Raw genomic sequence first — 18,711 nt, 5'->3', positions numbered from 1 at the left:
ACACACGCCCGTCCGCGCCCCTCCTCGGCAGCGCCAGGGGCTCTTCCTCCGCCGATACAAAGCTGCTCGGGAAATGGCAGCAGTTAAAAGCAATTTTCCTTCTTTATTTTTATTTTCATTTTTTAATTAATTTTTTTTTCGCACTCTCTTGTGCAAAAGAATTAATTTCCTAAATACATACAGTATTTTTTTTTATTTTTTATTTTTTTTTTTTTGGTGTGTGCGTGCGTGTGTGTGGAAGCACCGGGCTCCTGCGATCGGTGTCTGAATGAAACTACGTAAATGCATATGTCTGTACGTTGCACTGGAGGGAAAAACAGAGCACTTCTGCGAGAGCTTGGATTCAAATGTGGTTCATCTGGTCTCCAGGATTTTCCGTCTCTTTGGGGTTGTTCGCCTTCCCGGGCTGCAAGGCGTTATTTTCTGAGCTTTGACACATTTTTGGAGATGTCTGTTAAACAGAAGTCTGGGAAAAAACATTTGAAATAATAGAAATATTTTTTTTTTGTCCCTTTCCCATCCCTTTGGTGACTTGAAGCATCAAAGCGGCCAGAACTTAACCTTTCTGAAGACTTGTGATGTTTGGATTTTATTGTTGCTATTTTTCTTTTAGAGGAAACTTGACAGAGGAACATATTTATAGTCCAAGTAAGTACTTTACAGAGGAAATTTAGTTTGTGTAACTTAACAAAAAAACCCAAAACCTAGTGTTGAGGTTTCTAGCATAAAGTGTGTTGGATTAACGTCCGTCCAAGGCTGCTTAACAAATTGTGTTGAATTGCAGTTTTTACAGTGTGTGTTCGTCTGCTCCTTCATGTCCATGGTAGTCCAGCACCTAGGGGAAAATGCACCTGATTTTGAGTCGGTATAATATCTTTTAAGATGTATTTCAACACCGAGGAGGAAATGGTCCTAAAGTAAATTTATAATAAGTAATAAATGTGCACCTGGAAGTAAAGTCTTTACAACATTTAAATCCCTATTTATGACGTGCATCTCAAACCGAGGAGGAAACTCTGAGAAGACAGAAGTACCTCCAAGACCCTGAGAACTCCCCCACAACAGCGTGAATGAAACCGTATCCAATACAGTAACTGGATTATAATTTTTGGTGTTATTAATTTTATTATTATTGGCTGCTTAACTTTTTTGGGTTCATCCTGCTCCTCTTCTTCCTCTCTCCCTTCCTCTTGCTGCTTCCTCTTGGGAATTATGGCTCATCCGGGGAGAAGAGGCTACGATAACCGGGAGATAGTGCTGAAGTACATCCACTATAAACTCTCTCAGAGGGGATACGACTGGGCTGCCGGCGAGGACCCGGCACCCTTGCCTCCAGGTCTCTCTCCTCCTGCTGCTGCTGCGGTTGCTGCTGCTGCTGGGACTTCCTCTGATCACACTGGGCTGGTGTCTCCGCACCCCGAGCCCCCTGGCTCGGCTGCTGCTAGCCACGCGCCCCCAGCCGAGGGGCTGCGCCTCGCACCCCAGGTCGTCCACCTCGTCCTGCGCCAGGCAGGGGATGAGTTTTCCCGCCGCTACCAGAGGGACTTTGCCCAAATGTCTGGCCAGCTGCACCTGACTCCCTTCACGGCCAGGAGCCGCTTCGTGGCGGTGGTGGAGGAGCTCTTCCGAGACGGGGTTAACTGGGGCAGAATTGTGGCCTTCTTCGAGTTTGGCGGTGTGATGTGTGTGGAGAGCGTCAACCGGGAGATGTCTCCCCTTGTAGACAGCATCGCTGCCTGGATGACTGAGTACCTGAACCGGCACCTGCACAACTGGATCCAGGACAACGGAGGCTGGGTACGTCCCCCAATTGCTGGCTTCCCCTACGGGCTCTGACCTGTGGCTGGTGGGAACCCCATTTGGGCAGTGCCTGAGAGGTTACGCTTGCGTTGTGGAGAGCAAAAGGTTTGCCTTGGGGGTGTCTGCACTGGTGTGTGCATGGGCTTTTTGCGGGTTGTTGAGTATCATCTCGTTGCAGGGTACAGTGGAGTGGTTTGAGATGGAGTGGTTTGAGATGGGAGATCAGCTACAGCTTGGGAGCGAAAAGGATGAGTGAGGCACTGTCTTTATAGCAGTCTCTGCTTTCCTGGTCCTCTCCAGCCTTGCCTATGGGCAGAATCAAGGCAGGTTCCTGGCCAAGGCAGAGTCCTGCAGCGGGGTGGGAAGGGGCAGCAGAGATGCCCATCCAGCTGCCAGGGAGAGGCGCATTGTGGTAGGTCCCAGTTGCAGGGCATCAGGGACCGCCTATGTGTGTGTGCATGTAGGCATGTTAGGGGTGATGTGCCAGACTGGCGTGCAACAAATACAGGATCCCGGTGTTACTGGTGAGCAGGTGGCCATCAGTGACAGTGTCTACAGCTGTGGTGGCGACTGGAGTGGGATTTCTTGGTATAGGATATGTCTAATATAAAAAATCTTTGTCTTGCGATGAAACAAAGGTGCTGGGAGCCGTGTCTGTGGGATTGTTCTGGAAAATGAGTATTTGTTGCGATCTGATGGGTGACTGTGTTTCTGGGGTAGAGATCACCTCTGTCCAGGGTGGGCTTCAGCATCATCTAGAAAGGAAAGATTTCCACCTCTGGAAAATGAACAGCTTTTACATTGATAGTCAGTCAAAAGCCTTTTCTTTTTCTCTCTCCCTCTCTTTCCAAAATTAATAACTGCATTGAAATTGAAAAGATATTTCTTTCCTTCTTTCCTGTATTAATTGATATACTGGAACAAAACATGGTCTCAGCCGCTCTCCCACAAACCAAACCTGTTGTATGTGTAAAGCTTATGATATTATTGCGTTGGAGGAAGAAATGACAAAAGTTATACTGAAGAAGAAACCTTGTATCTGGGCTGAGAGCTGGTATAAAGACACCTAGGTCAGCTAGGTAGGGCACCAGCAATTTCAGGTCCAGTCCCCTGTGAAATACAGAGAGCTGACTCAATGACACAGCACACCTTTAAAAGGTGTGTGTAAAAGAAGATAAAATACAGTATATGTTTCCCAGTTAACGTGTTTCACAAGTCTGGTGTTTGTGAAGCATTGTCACATGAAAATTTTAGCCGTGGGTCTCTTGCTAAGTAAGTGTTATGCCAAAAAATGTGTTGCCTGCATTGACCATCTCTGTTATAAAATAAAGATACTGCCTTCTCGCTGTTGAATCCATCTGACTAAAGGTGATATGCATTAAGGGATTCAGAGGACATCTACCTGCTGCCATAATGGAGGGAGCAAAGCTTTGGGGCCCTTTTCCCAGCAGGAATCCACACTGCGCACCTTCCAGAGGAGTGCTGCTGGTCCCTGGCTACAAGTCACATTGGAGGCAGGATTGTTCTCCTGCTCTCCTCTGCTTCCACCAAGAAGAAAAAAATTCAAGATTCATGGGGCCAGAAGGGGGAGCAAAAAATGTGTGTGTGTGTGTGCATGTGTGTGTCTGTGCATTTATATACATATATATGTATATACAAATATGCACACATGTACAGACACACACATATGTATATACACACATACACATAAAATTACTCCAGCACGTAATGGTTGGGACCACACTTGGGAGAGAGAGATCTATCCCCTGATCCCCTATTTCCTGGATCACTCCAGAGGGTTTGTTGGTGTAGTATGGGGTTTTTTTCACAAAACAGATAACTGTGGGAAGGAAAAATCTGCAAACGGTTCAGGCTTTTGGAGACCTTGGCTGGTTAAAAGGCAAGCAGCTAAAGGGTTAGGGATTTTGTGATTGCACTTCTGGGCTGGGATGCCTAACTTGTGCGTAAGTCGCTCCTCGGGCTGGAAGCCGGTTTGCGGAGCTGGGGCCCTCAGTTCGCTCCAGAGCCAGTGAAGTAATTCTGTTGACTCCAGTGAGCTTTGGATCAAATCATAAGCATGCTGGAGATGTATTGTCCTGTGGGTGTATTCTGTAAAGAGAAACATAAATAATGAATAAAACCAAGAATATGAAAGTACAGGTGGTACCAGGCGGGACTGGCCAGAGGAGATGAGCCCTGGAGCCGTTTCTTGACAGTTAGAAATACAAGAAACTTGGGATTGTAAACGACTGCCTTTAAAAGGAAAGGACACTTCTTATCGATAGCCATTTAGTTCTTTATTCAGGTTTCCTATCAACAGAAACTCCAGAATTTGGATGCATGTGATACCATTTACTGTCGTGTGTTATTTGTAATGTATACATGGGAGATGATCTGCAAAATACTACTTGAAGGTGGCTTTTGCTTGTCTGTCTGGTACACGACTGGTACTTTTGAGCCATGGGATTGTATTAAACACAGGCAAAACCTTCTAGCTGATTACAAAGAGCAAAAGACTAACATGAAGTTGCTAACACAGCTTTTGGGATCATCTCTTCACACAGAAATCAAGACAGCATAGGGCACTGGATTTTTCTTTTTTTTCTTTTTCTAGCTTTCAGAATCTGTCAGCATAAAAGGATTCTTTAATATATGCACTGACCTGTTGGAACATATACCGTGTAAGAACCTTGTTAAAACCTCGCAGATGGCTCTTCTGAAGTAGCCTTTAGGTGGTGATGCTTGGTAGGACTTCAGCACAGCTGCCTGTAAGATATCCCTGTCACGCAAGTTGCTACAACAAGCAGGAGCTCCAGCTGCTGTAGCCTTCTCTTCCTTTATGTTGTGGTTCCCCAGTATGTTGTGGAGTGGTAAGTTTATTAGAGGGTGCATATACCAGAGAAGAGAGCATCACAGTTAGTCATGGGCATATGTCACGCAGCAAGTAAGTTGGACAGCACGTGCCTTGTGTCTGTTGTATGGGCCTGTGTCTTACACTCAGGTCTGAAGTTTGGTTGACATGTTTTTCTTATTTATCTGTTACATTTGAATCAGTTCTGTGAGTTGGCAGTGTGTTTTCAGGATGTGAATTCTTTAGATTGCAGAAAAAACAAGGAAAGAAGCATATCAAAGGGCAGATTGGAAGGGGGATAGAGCTGGTGGAGCATAAATTTTAGGCACTAGGCATCGCTGATGATGGTGTCTGGGGATTGTTAATACCCTTACAATACATGGCATCATGGTTTTGTTTGAAACTTAGAAAAAGCAACAGACAGGGACTGCATGGAATCTGTATTATTAGCTTGTGGTTCTGGTGGCAAATAAATGCTGCTTTCAAAGATTTTCACTTAGGCCAGGATACCGCAATATTGTACTTTGGCCTGATAACATCTTAATTGTATTACAAAAGAAATAAGAGGAGAACAAGCTCATCTCTGCAATTTCATGGTACTTGGTATGATGTATGCTTTCTGATTAACAACCTCACGGCTTCATTTTGATTTTCAGAGCAGCAGAAGGAGTGGCTATTGCACTTGGCAACTTTTGACATTGACATGGGGAAGATTGAAGTGATGCAGTTGGTGTGGGTTAAGTAACTGTGTCTGTCTTGCAGTGATGGGTCCCCTCTTTGGGCATACAACCTAACAGACGTTGGAGCCATGCTTAGCTCTGGGCACTTCTAGTCCAACATATGGCTTCCTCCCCAAGCTGTTCAAGAAAAACCAATTGTGAGAACTACAGAAGGAGACACAGGCACCGTCATATTTACATAGACAAGTACGTTTTTGATGTAAAGAATAAAGAAGCCCAGGTGAGAGAAGCAGTGTTTTGTTGAAAATTCAGCTGAGAACACATAATTTTAAATGCCAATATTTACATTTGAACCAGGAATGCAAGGGTTGTGTGTTTTCATCTGATTCTCTTCATTTATTGCAGTTCTTTGTTTTGTTTGAGGGTTAAGGCCAGAATACAGGAGAGGATTTAGATGTCTGAAGTGGACGTTGAGTGGAACATAAGCGCTGGCATCCTCAAGGTGTCTGCCTGGCCAGAATAGTGACAGAAGTCCCTGGCTTCTCACTGTTCCTCACCCAAGCTAGTCAGAAGAGGGGAGCCACTCAGTATGCTGTGGGGAACAGTTCCCTAGAACTTCCCTGTCCCGAAGCTGGCAGGCACCTTCTGGCCCACCTGCTCTCACTCAGGTGCCATCCTTGCGTGCAAACACATTGAGGAGAAGCTCCCACTTTTCCTTGTGGCTCCTTAGCTAAGGCCTCTCCCGAGCTTTGCCAACAAGACCTTCCCCAGCCTGGCAGGGGGGTTTACACCCGCATCGCCACCATCTCAGGAAGTTTCACCTACCAGATGGCTGCTGATTTTGCTGAGGTGTCCTCTCCTTTGGCAACAGGGCTCCTCCTCCTCTCAGGGGTGAGATTTCATTTGGTGAAGGAGGAAGAACTGAGGTGTCTAATTCCTGCAGTCCAATGTGTTTTCTCAGGTGGCTGTCTACAGCCAGATGAATAAATGCTTCTTGGACCAGCAAGTAGACCCTAGCTTTCCCTTCTCCTGAGTCGTCATCCCTGAGCTTCCTTTTTTTTTTTTTTTTTTTTTTTTTTGTGCCTAGTAAACCATTGGCTCTTTTTGTTTGGTGGCATGGCTTGGACAGGTTTGGAAAGGAAGCTTGGAGGGTCTCTGTACCCTGCAAGTGGTCCATGGCCCTCTCATGAAGGTGATGGATGGCAGGTGCATCTGCCTCCAGGACAGAGCTAGGGGTAGTGGATAGCGGTGTGGCACAGGACCCTTCCAGAGTTCATGTGTGGGGCACTGACTGAAATCCCATCCCTTTCAGGATCTGGAGCTGCTTTCCTAACAGCTCTGCCAGACACCCGCCTGCACAGAACGTTGCTTCTCGTGCAAGTCCCAAGCAAAAGCCTCTTGCTCATTCAGCATGTGATTTCACCTTGCTTGGAGTGGGATGCCATGGGCTGGAGCAGAGGCACTTGACTTTCTTTACTAGCAACATTCAGCCTTGTTAACGTCTCAATCCCCAGTGGGGCTAACCCCAAGTCACTGTTTGACTGGTAAAAGGAAACTATCTGAAATCCACTCAGTTAAATAAATGAATTGGCAGTTTCAAGTGTTGCACCTTCTAGGTCCTTTGCCAGTTTTTGTGGCTTTGTGGGTTTATAATTGAATTCTCAAAATATTATCAAAATATTTTTCTTTTTGCTGTTGCTGAAGAGCAAGAAATTCATCTATGGGGGCTCTGTACAGAAGCAAAGAGGAGAAGAGCCAGGGCAGAAAGAGAAAATGATTGCGGTTCTCCAGTCCTTTTCATTTATAATAGCTTTCTCTGTAACTTGCAACAACATTAGGCTGTGTATTTTCTCAGAAGTCTGGCCTTTTTTCTAAAAAAATAAAAAAAAGTATATTGACTGTGACCTTTAAAATTTCAGAACCAGGGGTCTCACTTGTGCAGATGATGTCATTTGCCTTGATCTTGCAAAGAACTGTAAAGTTCAAACAGCAATCCTATTAAAAAGTTTTATTTTACTTTCAGTATTGAGAAAGAAGTTTGTTCTGTGCCTGCACTAACACAGGCCTCTCTTGAGCTGCTGTGTTAGCTCTGCTGGACAGTAAGGAGCTTAGTTTTTTGAGTATGTAGCTTGAAATTCAGAGTCGGTAATCCATGAAGAAAATCCAGCTGAATTTTTCTGCTGAGGCACAAGCGTTTCTCCGATGGCAAGGCATGGCTCTAGCAGGAGAATCACAAGACCTATGCAGTGATGTGTGAAATTGCATGTGGAGCAGAAGCATTTTCCCAGCGGCCAGATCCCAGGGCCTGGGCTTCCTAAGGCAGCACAGGAACTTTGTACTGCATTGCCAGCAAACATTAAGCCCTTGTGCTCGATACAGGCATCCCTGATGAGAGGGTCATCTTTCAGTGGGTTGGAACTGGGATGGTGGTGGGAAGTATATGTAGAAACAGGAGCAGCTCTCAGGTGTCACTGTGAAACCTCTGCTGTGGTTTTGGGTCTTGTGTGATGGTTTGTGCCTGGCTCATGGAAAGCCAACCTTTGCTCTGCCATTGCCACCAAAGGATGCTGGGCCGGGGGCTCAGGACAAGAATGGCTGAAGTGGTGGCTCTCTGCATGCCAATGCCAGCTGCCAGCAACTGTGCTGTGTCCTTGTCTCCCATCTTGCCCTGCAACTGCCTCTCTGACCTAGCCCAAAGCCTTTTAGCACCGCAGTCCTACTCTGGGGCTGCTGGAAAGGCAGTGGTGTGGGGTCTCTGTAGCCCCAAACTGGGTCAGCAGCCTGGGCACTTGAGGAGCCATAACTGAAAAACAGTGCAAAAGGTCTAATTGAATAATGACTCTCCTGTAGCAAAGGGAATTTTCACTTTTCGGATATTGCATTTCCATCCCCTTTGGAAATCAGAGTTACGGTGAGTGGTTCTGGGTCTTTGCCTGTTTTCTCTTTCAGCTTCATGGTGGGCTGGTTGTCACCAGCTTTCTCACCACCCCTTTCCATCACTGCTGCTGGTGCCGGGCACTGGGTGCCAGCCAGGATTCTGGGTGCTGCCACACAGCACTGTGTGTGCCAGGTCTGGCCCTTCCCCCCTCCATCCCTGTTTTATTTTCCTTCACACCCTTAGGAGGGTGGAGCCCAACCCTGTTTGGTTTGTTGGTTTTTTAAAAATAATTTATTTATGAGCACCTCGTGGCTGCTCTCCTGCTGATTTAGTAACAATAATAGCAACATTTGTTAGGCAGTGGCAGCAAAATACTGATTATTTCTGAGGGCAGTACCGGCCTGTTTTATTTTCCATTTCATATATAATAATAGGATGGATGAAGGTGTGCGGTGCCATAAATCTTCTCTTCCCCAGCAGGATAACATCCAGGCCTTCTTGGCAAACATGAATGCTGATGACAGATTTGAGGGATTTTTATTTTACTCTGGCTTTCAGTCTCATTAACAATCTGATGGCTTTTTTTTTTTTTTCTGACTTTTTTTTTTTTTGGCTCCCAAGAGACTATGAAACCAGATAACTTTTCCAAATGCATCTGAAAGTCTGGAATTTATTTTCTGTTATTTTATCTTAATGCTAGTTTGCTGTCATAATTATTGTATATTGATATACTTTACTAAATTCCCCCTTGCTAAGTTCCTTGTGGATTTCTGGGTTTTACAGTCAATGAGTGAGAAAACGAATCTGGTATTAGAAAATGTTGCCATTGACTTCAATAGGAACAGGAAGAGGCACTTAATTGGACAGTTTTAGTTATATTTACTTTGTATATACAGCAAGAAAAATAAGATCAAATGAAAAAGCCACCAATTTTCAGCTAATAGAGAAAAATAGCCTTTTCTGCAACACATGATTAACCTTTGGGAGTTGTTTTCATGGGAGAGCTGTGAGTGGAAGTACTCAGTTGCATTCAGGAAAAGTTTAGGTGTTCATAAGGGTAAGGAAAACATCTATGCTTATATTTGAATCAAATTGTTTGAAAGGGTAGTCATACACCTTGGGCTAAATTTAATGTCAGCTGCTGAAATTAGATCACCAAATGCTGAGGGTAGACCTTTCTCCAGGTAATGCTGTTTCAAAATTATCTATTCCACTGCTTCTCCACCAGAGCACCTGGTGCAGGTTGGTGTCTGGGGATACTGGGATGCATGTGCTGCCAGTCTCATCCATCCGGGGAAAATTCCTTAATCCTGCGTATGTTTTGTAAAGGTAATTGTAAGTGCGCTTGCTGTGTTTCTAAGAGTACCCACGTCACTGAATTTACTCCTGTGCTGTCTGGAAATCTGTTATGAATTGCCACATGAGTACCTAACTTCGGACTTAAAGTTGCAAGCCCATCCTCCTTGTATTTGTCATCGAAGTTCTGTAAAAAGGAGAGGCGCTGGGTTAATGGTTGGACTCGATGATCTTAAAGGTCTTTTCCAACCTAAATAACTCTTATGATTCTATGATTTTGAGTTAGTTGAAAATAATAGTCAGCATCCTTCAGTGCATACATAATTTTATTGCTATTTTATTTAGGAAGCATAAAAATAATGATTCCATTTTGTTGATTTGGGTTTCACGGTACTTCAGTGAGTAATTTATGTATGTGAGCCAGGTACAATCAAAAAGAAAAGGCTTTATTTTTCCCACATAGTGATTGAAAGAGACTGTCACGCAGTTGTTCGAGAAAGCAACTAAGAGTCAAAACTTAACTTCCTCTTCTTGGCTGTAGTACTGGGTACACGATAGGATATGGGGCAAATCATTAATATCTCTCTTTTTCAGTTAACTCAGCTATGAAATAGGTATTCTTGCTAGCTACACAGCATACCAGGTCTGGGAAATTTATTGTTGTCCGCCATGCTATCATGAGTTGGGCTGATGATCTATAATTAAAAAAAAGGAGTGATACAAGGTACAATATTGAACAAAACGTCCATCATAGTAATTTGGGGCTTAGAATAAAGTTCAAATCTGTAGCATTACATTTTGTCATTGCTGGAGCTTGCTAGCCTGGGAAAGAGCAAAGTGAGTCAGATTGTGAAACTATCTTGGGGTGAGATTTGAGTGGAGAGAGGAGATAGAAGAAAGACAAAATAAAACTTAAATAGAAATCAGGCTTAAACTTTTCAGCTCCACTGTTTGGATGTGTTTAGCAATGCTTGTGATGGAAACAGATTAAAGAGATCAGTTTCAGGTGTTGATTTCTACTTTTTATTTAGGGAAAGGGTGAGCACTGTGAGAAACAGCAACTGACAGTATTAATGTTTACTTTTATATATCAGCACAGTTCATTGGGTGTTTCAAGAAGGAATTTGTCTTTTCTATTCCCACCATATATAAAGGCTCTCTATGGCACTTCAGGGAAGGAGCAGTATAGGTGTATCACATGCACCTGTAAGAAGTATCTTCATACAATTGTATTGGAAAACCATTCACGAGCTTAATTAAGTGTTCAGATGCAGGCAGAGAAAGCAATTCTAAAACATTTTAAAAAAATTAGTAGTAATCAAAGCTTTTGGCTTAACCATGAGCTTGAAATTACTTTTAACTATCTTACTGAACTGAGGCTTAGGAGACAAAATTCTTGTTGTGTGCTCTGGAGAGACTAGAAAGTTGGGTAGGACCACAGACAGGAGGCCAGTGAAATCTGTTGGACAGTCCTGTAGCTTGTCTTTGTGATGGAATAACTATTGCCAGCTTTGTCTCTAAAGGAAAGTACTGGTTTCTTAAAAATATTCTTCACATATTCAAACTGTGAATTATAAAAGGTAGTAGAGAACCCTATTTCTCATCTCTTATTTTTTATAGAGAAAAAAGAATCAGATATAAATCAAAGACAAATACAATAGTAAATGAGTTGGCATTTTCATTAGCAGAATAAGGTGGTCAGTGCTGTAGATCAATAAAACCTGTTGAAATTCTCAAGAATGTGCAAACTTAAGTAAAAAAAAAAGACATTAAAAAAACTGAGGTAATGACTCCCTCGTTCATAACAGAATCAAATTCTATGTTGTGCTCAAAGTGTCTGCAAATTTTTGTTCAAGCTAGTCATATCCAAAGCCCCTCTCCTGAAGTCGTCTTGCACATCACAGTGAATCATGCTGTCTAAATATCTAATCTCCAGTCTGCTGCTGGATGCAAAAGGTCCCGAATATAGCTGAGAAGGAGGCCTAATGCCTGTGTTATTTACAGGTTCCAGCTTGACCTGTTCCTTTTTCTGTTTTCCAGATCTGCAAAAATTAGCAGCGCTTCCATGAAGCTTGGCTGGGGGAAAGGCTTTGCTCCTCTTTGGGCCAGAGCACTGCAGCAGGGTGCACCAGCAAGGGAGAAAATAAAGGGGTCTCTTGAAATGTCAGGTGGCAATCAAGGCTGAAAGTAAACGAGCCAGCCTGGAGGCTGCTCAGGCTTCTGCAGGAGCTCATGGCTGTCTGCAAATAATTCCTGCAGTATTTTTTTCAGTGTGGATGCTAAAACCAGTGGTGTCTAGTCTTGCACAGCAGTGAGCATGTGAACAGACCCAGAAAGGGATCTATAAAGTGTTGTTGAACAATGCCTTGGTTGTAGTGGGCACATCTGTGCAGTGGTGGAAAACTGGAGCAAGGTTGCCTTGGGTTTTGCCATGAGAGTGCTTCTCAGCCTCCCCAATCATCCTCTCTGTAAGGGGAGCCCAGGAAGCTAAACACGTCCTGATTGTGTCTGTGTAGGCCAGAAATGATAATGTCCCACCAGGGCCCCAGCAGTTTTCTAGAAATTGGTCCTGTCCAGCTTCAACCAGTAAAGCTGTGCCTCAGCCCCAGGAGTGAGCTGGTGAGTCTCCCTGGTGCTTTAGGACCATGACAGGGGGAGCTTCCCACTCTGCTCTCCAGCCTGGTTGGCACAAGTCGTGGGAAAACCTGCCAAGGAATCCCTTTGTACCTTTTCTCATATCTATTGTAGTTGATTGTTTCACAAGGGAATAGTGTATTTATTTTGCAAGCAATTGGAATTTTCCTGCCTTTTAAAAAAAAATTATTTTATTTTCCCCAACGCAGTGAGAAGGATGCTTGTGACACACAGTACATCCTGCAGGCTGGGACTTCTGTGGGAGTTTAATGGCAGCACTGGCACACTGTTAGGCTCTGTAAACTGGCCTAGGGTTTGTTTTAGAAAACTTGCTTTTTTTTTTTTTTCCCTTCTCTCTGCTCCCTTCTCTTCCCCCCTGCAGACAGAAATACATCATTCTTGCAAATGCAACTGTTTAATTTTAATAACTGGCCTAGAGCTAAAACTGACAGTGGGAGAGGAGCTGTTTGGTTTGCAGTCGCTGACAGCTGGAATAAACTACCTGTTCTTTTGGAAGGGATGGACAGGCAGCTTGTTTGGTTTTGAGGACATTTTGATCCCTAAAGAAACTCCTCTCAACAAAAGAAATAATGACTGGAACTGTGGCAGCTCAGTGTTACTGACTGCTCTTTATAAGTAAGGCTCCGACTATGATGGGGAAATGCTGTGTGCAGATGTCCCATGTCTCCCTAGTTCAGATCCTTCTGCTGAGAGCAACTCCTCATCCTGAAAGGTCACTGTCACCAGTGTCTTGGGAGAGACCCAGAGTCCCACCAAAATGAGTTTCCTGTGATCAAGGTCCCTATCAGGCTCTTTGGAATAGCTAAATGGCTTAGGTTCTCAAAACCATGCCTCGAAGCAATGAAAGCCAGATGATTAAGTTAGATATTAAATAATTTTGCAATGAATGGTTTTACCTCTGGCTCCTTAAGAAAGTCAGCCTTTTTATTTTGCCAGTTCTCAGAAGAAAATGGCAGCAGTCCCATTTCCTCTTCTCCTCCCTCAGGGCCTGCCACCCTTTTTATTTTTATTTTTTTCCTCCCAGGGCCATTAGACAACATGCAAATTATTGTTAATAGGGCCAGAACAATACTGCATTCCCAGTGGGACTGTTAGGGTCAAAGCCATCGCATGCCAGCCCTCAGTGTGATACTAATTTTGGCCGTGTCTGCCCCAGGGTTTGGAGGTCAAGCAGAAGGGGGTTGTAAAGCACAGACTCAAGCAGGACCTGTCCTTGCAGCCCCCTGCCCCGCATCAGGCTCTGGCCAACCTGTGCCAGGGGGCTCTTCTGACCCCCATGGCAAGGCTGGACTGCTGCAAGGCACAGGCTCCTTGCTCCACCTTTCCTGCAGCCTCATCGGAGGTCCTTCAGAGGAGACAAGTCCTCCCCTGCCCAGGGACCTTGCTGACCTCTTTCCTCCCTCCCTTCCCCTGCTGCTCCACAGGGGCGTCTTTGTGCTTGAGAGATAAGAAAGCACCACATGGCTTGTTTTGATGTGGGCTTCCACTTGAAATATGGGGATGCCTGGCAGCAAAAGGGTGGCTGTGGGGCTGGACTCAACAAAGGACAACCTGCAGCCCACATCCATCCTTAGCTTTGGTGCAGTCTCCAGAGGGCAGGGACAGGTTGGGGGAGCTGGAGGGAGGATGCTCTGCCCTCACTTCTCTCTCCTCTATCCCAGACCCTTCCTTCCAGGAACCCTGAGAGTCCTTCCATGGAGGGACAATGCTGGCAATGAATGTTTTAACATTAGCTTTATAAACTATGTGGACTGTGTGCCACAGTTCAGAGGGAAAGGAAGGGCAGCTGCCTTCAGGCCTTGGCCTAGGGCTAGTTTCTGTCTCTCCCCTTTACTTTAAAGTCATAGGATTTTGTCACTGGAACTGTTGGGAGGGGGATTAGGGCATCTGCAAGGCTCCTTTTGTAACAAATTTTACAGGGACGTGGTTGTAACTATATTTAAAAGTGAATATAGGGGACAAAAGAGACATGTACTTCTGACATCACTGACTGAAGTAAAAGTAGGGTACATTGGATGTCTCAGTCAAGCGTGAGATTGTGAGTTCCCTTTCTCCTGCAAGATTTGCTGAAATCCCTGCCTCGGTTACACTTTTGGAAATGGCAAGTCCTTGACATCATGTCTTCACCCTAGGTTTTGGTGGATGAACAAAATGAGAAAGGAACACATTAGATTTTATAAAGTACTTCAAGGAGTGGTTTGTCTGGGTTTCCCTCTCCCCCCCGCCCCGTTTGACCTTGCCAGGGACTCCATGCACTCCCCAGTGCCCGCAAACTCAGAAGTGCTTACCTTTAAGAGGTAGCTATGGACTTGCTCAAGTCTCTTGACTTCCAGGGAAGCAGGATGAGAGGGCTGAAGCAGAAAGTGAAACTCTTGAAAAACAAAAATGCAACAGAACAACCTTCTTTCATTTTCCCAAGTGAACATAGTGCAAAAAGTAAACAGTTGGCACAAATGACTAATGCAGGTTTACCAGGAGGTTGATCAAAAACATACCAAATTCAGCAGTATGTTTTGCACGAAGTTCAATAGGTTTTTTGTATCAGACTCGTTGCAAGATAGGCAAGAATATTTTTTGAAAGAAAAATGCCATTTGAAAAAATGTGGAAAATTCTCCTGCTCTACCTCCTACATGTTGCTATTGTCAAACAGTCACTGATCTTATTTTAGACTTGACCTTCGTGTTCTTTCCACAGCACACAGGCTGAATGACATGTTATTCAAGTTCTCAGACAATATTGTGATATATCTGCTTTTATATTTAGCTGTAACTTTTATTCTCCTTATAAACAAACCCACCTAATGCAACCACCACCTATCTAGGGAAAGTATTTCCATTCCCCTTGGCTTAATTTTGACAAATTTGGCATGAAAACATTCAATAGTTCCATAATAACCTTTGCAACAGGATGCCTGCTGTGCTGACATGCAGGTCTAGAGCAACTTGTACCATGTGCCAGGAAATTGCATTCTTAAGAAAAATCTAGACATAAATTCTGAACAATCAACACTTAAATTTTAAGAAGTCTGGCAGCAAGCTGTTATCTGCCTCATGGGTTTTTGCTTTAATGACTTTTTACTTTCTGAGCTCTACCTCGCTGTCCTTTTTGCAGGCTGTATGCCCCTGGCCCAAGTAAGCTGAACTCTGGAGAGTGGAGAGAGGGGGCAATTAGTTTCTTCTCTCTTGCTCTTGTGTGCCTCTGTGCTCCAGCACTGCACCTTGACACAGCAGGAGAGTGATTTCTTACCTAAAGAAAGCAGAGCTAAGCTGGAAGTTACACAAATGGGCATTTAGCTCTCAGTGGGCGTTCACACAATGGGGCTGCAAAGCAGTTCAGCCTTGCCTTCCAGTCTGGTGAGCTGGAAAGAGGATGGGAAGAGACAGAAGTATGACCAGACCCAGCTATCCTAGATCAGCAGGGGACATCCTTACCCTGGGACAGGCCAAATTGCTGAAATATGAGAGGACTGAAGACTAGACTGACTCCAGGGGGAGAAAAAGTTTTCCCTGCCTTGAGGTCTCTGAGCACTTCATTCTTGTTGCTCCTGTCAGTGGAACTGGAGCAAGCAAACAGCATCATATGGATGCTCATCTCCCAGAACTGCTGTCAGCTTGGACAAAGGCTCCATGACTCTCAAACATTCCCCAAACCTCCCTTTTTCCTACTTAAGGGAACAACAGCATGGCTGGAAGACTTGTAAGTGACACTTTGACAAGACCTCCTAGACATGCATCGAATGTTACATCAGCAAGAAAAGGGTGGTTGTAGATGGAAGCAACTGCATCCCTGAGTTTTGCCACTAGGAGATTGCAAGAAAAACACACACAACTCCTTAGGAAAGAAAGAACCCACTGTTTTTTGTGATGAGTTCAGTAAAGCAGGAGGACAATTTAATCAACTAAACATTAAATGGGATTCTATGAGGAGGCAGGAATGGGGAGGGGTGTTCCGTGGATATGAACTCGAGGCAAAATTAAGGGCTGCAAAACCGTGTGAACTGAACCCCGTCAGGGAAGGCTTACTAAAACTTGAGCCAGGAAAAATTATAGAGCTCTATAAATAGCTAAATTGAAAATTGAATGCATTTTTGTGTGTGGATGCATACATCTATCTGTGAGATCATGTGTATAAAAGAAATACAGTAGTACTTCATGTGTTGGTTTTTTTTTTTTAAGTACTGGAAAATGTTTTAATGACTTTTTTGATTTTTTTTATTTTTTCCTAGAGACAGGACATTATGTTCTGTCCTTAGGGCCAAAAGCACAAAGTGCCTATTTTCATGAGGAATCCTACAGAAGGAGGAAGGGAAAGTATTATGCAGTGTAGCAAGGGTATAGTAGCCATTCCACAGTGATTACACATCCAAGCAAAGCCTGCACTAGAAAACTCAAAAATACATTAGAAGCGGAAAACAAGATGTGTGAAGTGTTTCCTATTCCCTTCCCACACTTACTAACAACCAAGCAAGCAGGGAGGTGGTCATGGAGTTTAAATTTAACCCTTTGTATTTGATAATAAGACACTATTTCAGTGGCAGGCAGCAAACATGTTACATACACACTAGATTGAGTACTTCCTCTGCTTATTAATTTTGCTCCCTCAGAACTTTAAGTTATTTTCAGTATGTTAAAATAGTCCAGACACAAACCAGAAGTGACTGGAAGCACTAAATAATGCAGAAGACATTCAAGAATTAGGGTAGTTGAAATGAATCCCAGCCTAAACAGCTCCTTAATTAAAGTACAAAACCGTGTTTAGTTTTATACCAATAATTTGTGATTCAAAGTCTGATCCCCGCATTACCTTTTAATACCTTTCATTCATCCTGTGATGGTCAAATGATGAATGAAATCAGTCTTCTGAGGAAAAAAAGGGCACTTTTTTCATACGCAATTCAAGTGAATTAAAGAATCTGTGCGGTTGTTCAATTTGATTTAAGAGCACGACGCAGTCTGAAGTGTAATGTCCTCATACCACAAGGGAATCAAATTTGTATACGAGTCTCCTTTGCCGGCTTGTTTAATCGTTTATGATAACATCAGTAGCTTGGTAAATGATGTAATGGGAGTTAAATCAGGATGACCAACATAAACATCTGTCAGTGCATGTGAACATTTGATGTATGACCCCAGGGCCCAGTGCAGCAGTCAGTATCTTGGCAAACAATCCTTGGACGTCAGTGTCACTCGAGGTTGCAGGATTGCACACTGGAGAGGATTCATGCTGTCTACTCTGTGCTGTTAGCTGGTAACAGGGTATGTGATCTGGCTGCTTGGTATCGGGTGTATCACTTGGCAGCAGGTCCCCTCCTCACTGTGGGCAGAACTCACCCTAGTGCTGAGGGTCAGGGCAAGGCATCAGCATTGCGGTGCTTCTCCCAGTGAGCCTCAGCTGGCATTAGGTGATGAGTAGGCTTGTGCTGTTCCTCTGAAATGCGGGAAAGTTTTACAGAGGTAACCAATGTCATTCTGGCTAGCCATGTAGACCGAGATTCACAGTCCAAATAGTACCCAAGAAATCAGCCTTAGTGTTTTGTGAACGTAATTTCAGAGGAATAATTTACTAGGCTTGGATTATGCTGGTGTTATTTTCATTCAAAATCATCTTGTCATCATGTTCTTGCATGGATTTGTAATTTTCTGAAACTAAACTGGCTGGTATGTTCATGTTCCTCATTAATCTTTTTTTTTATTTATTTTTTTTAATGAGAGTCATGTGGAAAGCTAATAGTATCTACTACAGAAAAACATGTAAGTTATTGGATGTGCATACCCTCTGCAGAAATGGACAGAAAGGATCTGAAAAAAACAGATGTGTTGTGGAGGAAGCACAGAGCTAAGGGAACTCTGCCTGTTATATTTTGGGTTAAATTGTTCTTTGAAGGTAACATCCTTGTTGCAAAGGTAACACAGGTGAGAAATGCCAAATGACGGGTGCAGGAGAGGTGGATGGTTGTGGCTCCTTAGTCATCAATAGGAACCTCAGCATAAGCATGGCTTTGCATGAAACTGTGGTTTGATCCCATTTGCCCACCCGCTCTGAGAGCAGCTTTGTTTTAGCATGTGGAGTTACAGGAAAACTCTTCCCATTCGTGCTATGTCCTTGCTGTTATACGTGCAGTTGCTGTCACAAAAAAGCTAGTCATATTTACTCCTTTTTAATCCTTTCAAGGTGCTGAACACATAATTGACTTCAAAAGGAGTCGGTTATTGGTCATGGGTAAGTACATGAAGTTGTAGAACCTAGACTTCTTATTGCCGTGACTTTTCAAAAGACAGCTGGCAGCACCCCATAGCTTTTATTATGGATATATATAGAGTCTGTTTGCAACAAGAAGGAATAAGTTATATATTCCGCAGTTATTAGGATTTTTTTAAAGATGAAATGCAAACCATTCAGGAATGCAACTTCAGCTCCATCACTTCAAAATAAAGTTAGAGAAATAAATATAAATGCAAGATAAAATATTTTATCTCTTTCAAGACACACTACCAGCTTTAAAAAAAGATCATAATTAGCTGGGTATGTTAAAAGTGCTGGAGCAGCACAC

The 18,711-nt window shown here is 43.7% G+C and overlaps 1 protein-coding gene across 2 annotated transcripts in view; it reads left to right on the top strand.

Moving 5' to 3' along the window:
• Positions 1 to 6: 6 nt before the first annotated feature.
• Positions 7 to 18,711, top strand: part of BCL2 (BCL2 apoptosis regulator) — a 97,264-nt gene continuing 78,559 nt past the window's right edge. The window contains exons 1-2 of one of the 2 annotated variants that reach the window (XM_018076892.2): positions 12 to 648; positions 785 to 1,797. In XM_018076892.2, the coding sequence (XP_017932381.1) occupies positions 1,213 to 1,797 (585 nt within the window). In that variant the 5' untranslated portion in view covers positions 12 to 648; positions 785 to 1,212. Of the gene's footprint in view, positions 1,798 to 18,711 lie in introns of both variants that reach the window. The other variant, XM_018076891.2, reaches the window with a different exon arrangement.

Source organism: Manacus vitellinus, unplaced genomic scaffold (assembly GCF_001715985.3).
Source record: "Manacus vitellinus isolate BGI_N305 unplaced genomic scaffold, ASM171598v3 scaffold_33_pilon, whole genome shotgun sequence".
Lineage (NCBI taxonomy): Eukaryota > Metazoa > Chordata > Aves > Passeriformes > Pipridae > Manacus > Manacus vitellinus.
This window is presented reverse-complemented; position numbering and strand designations above follow the sequence as displayed.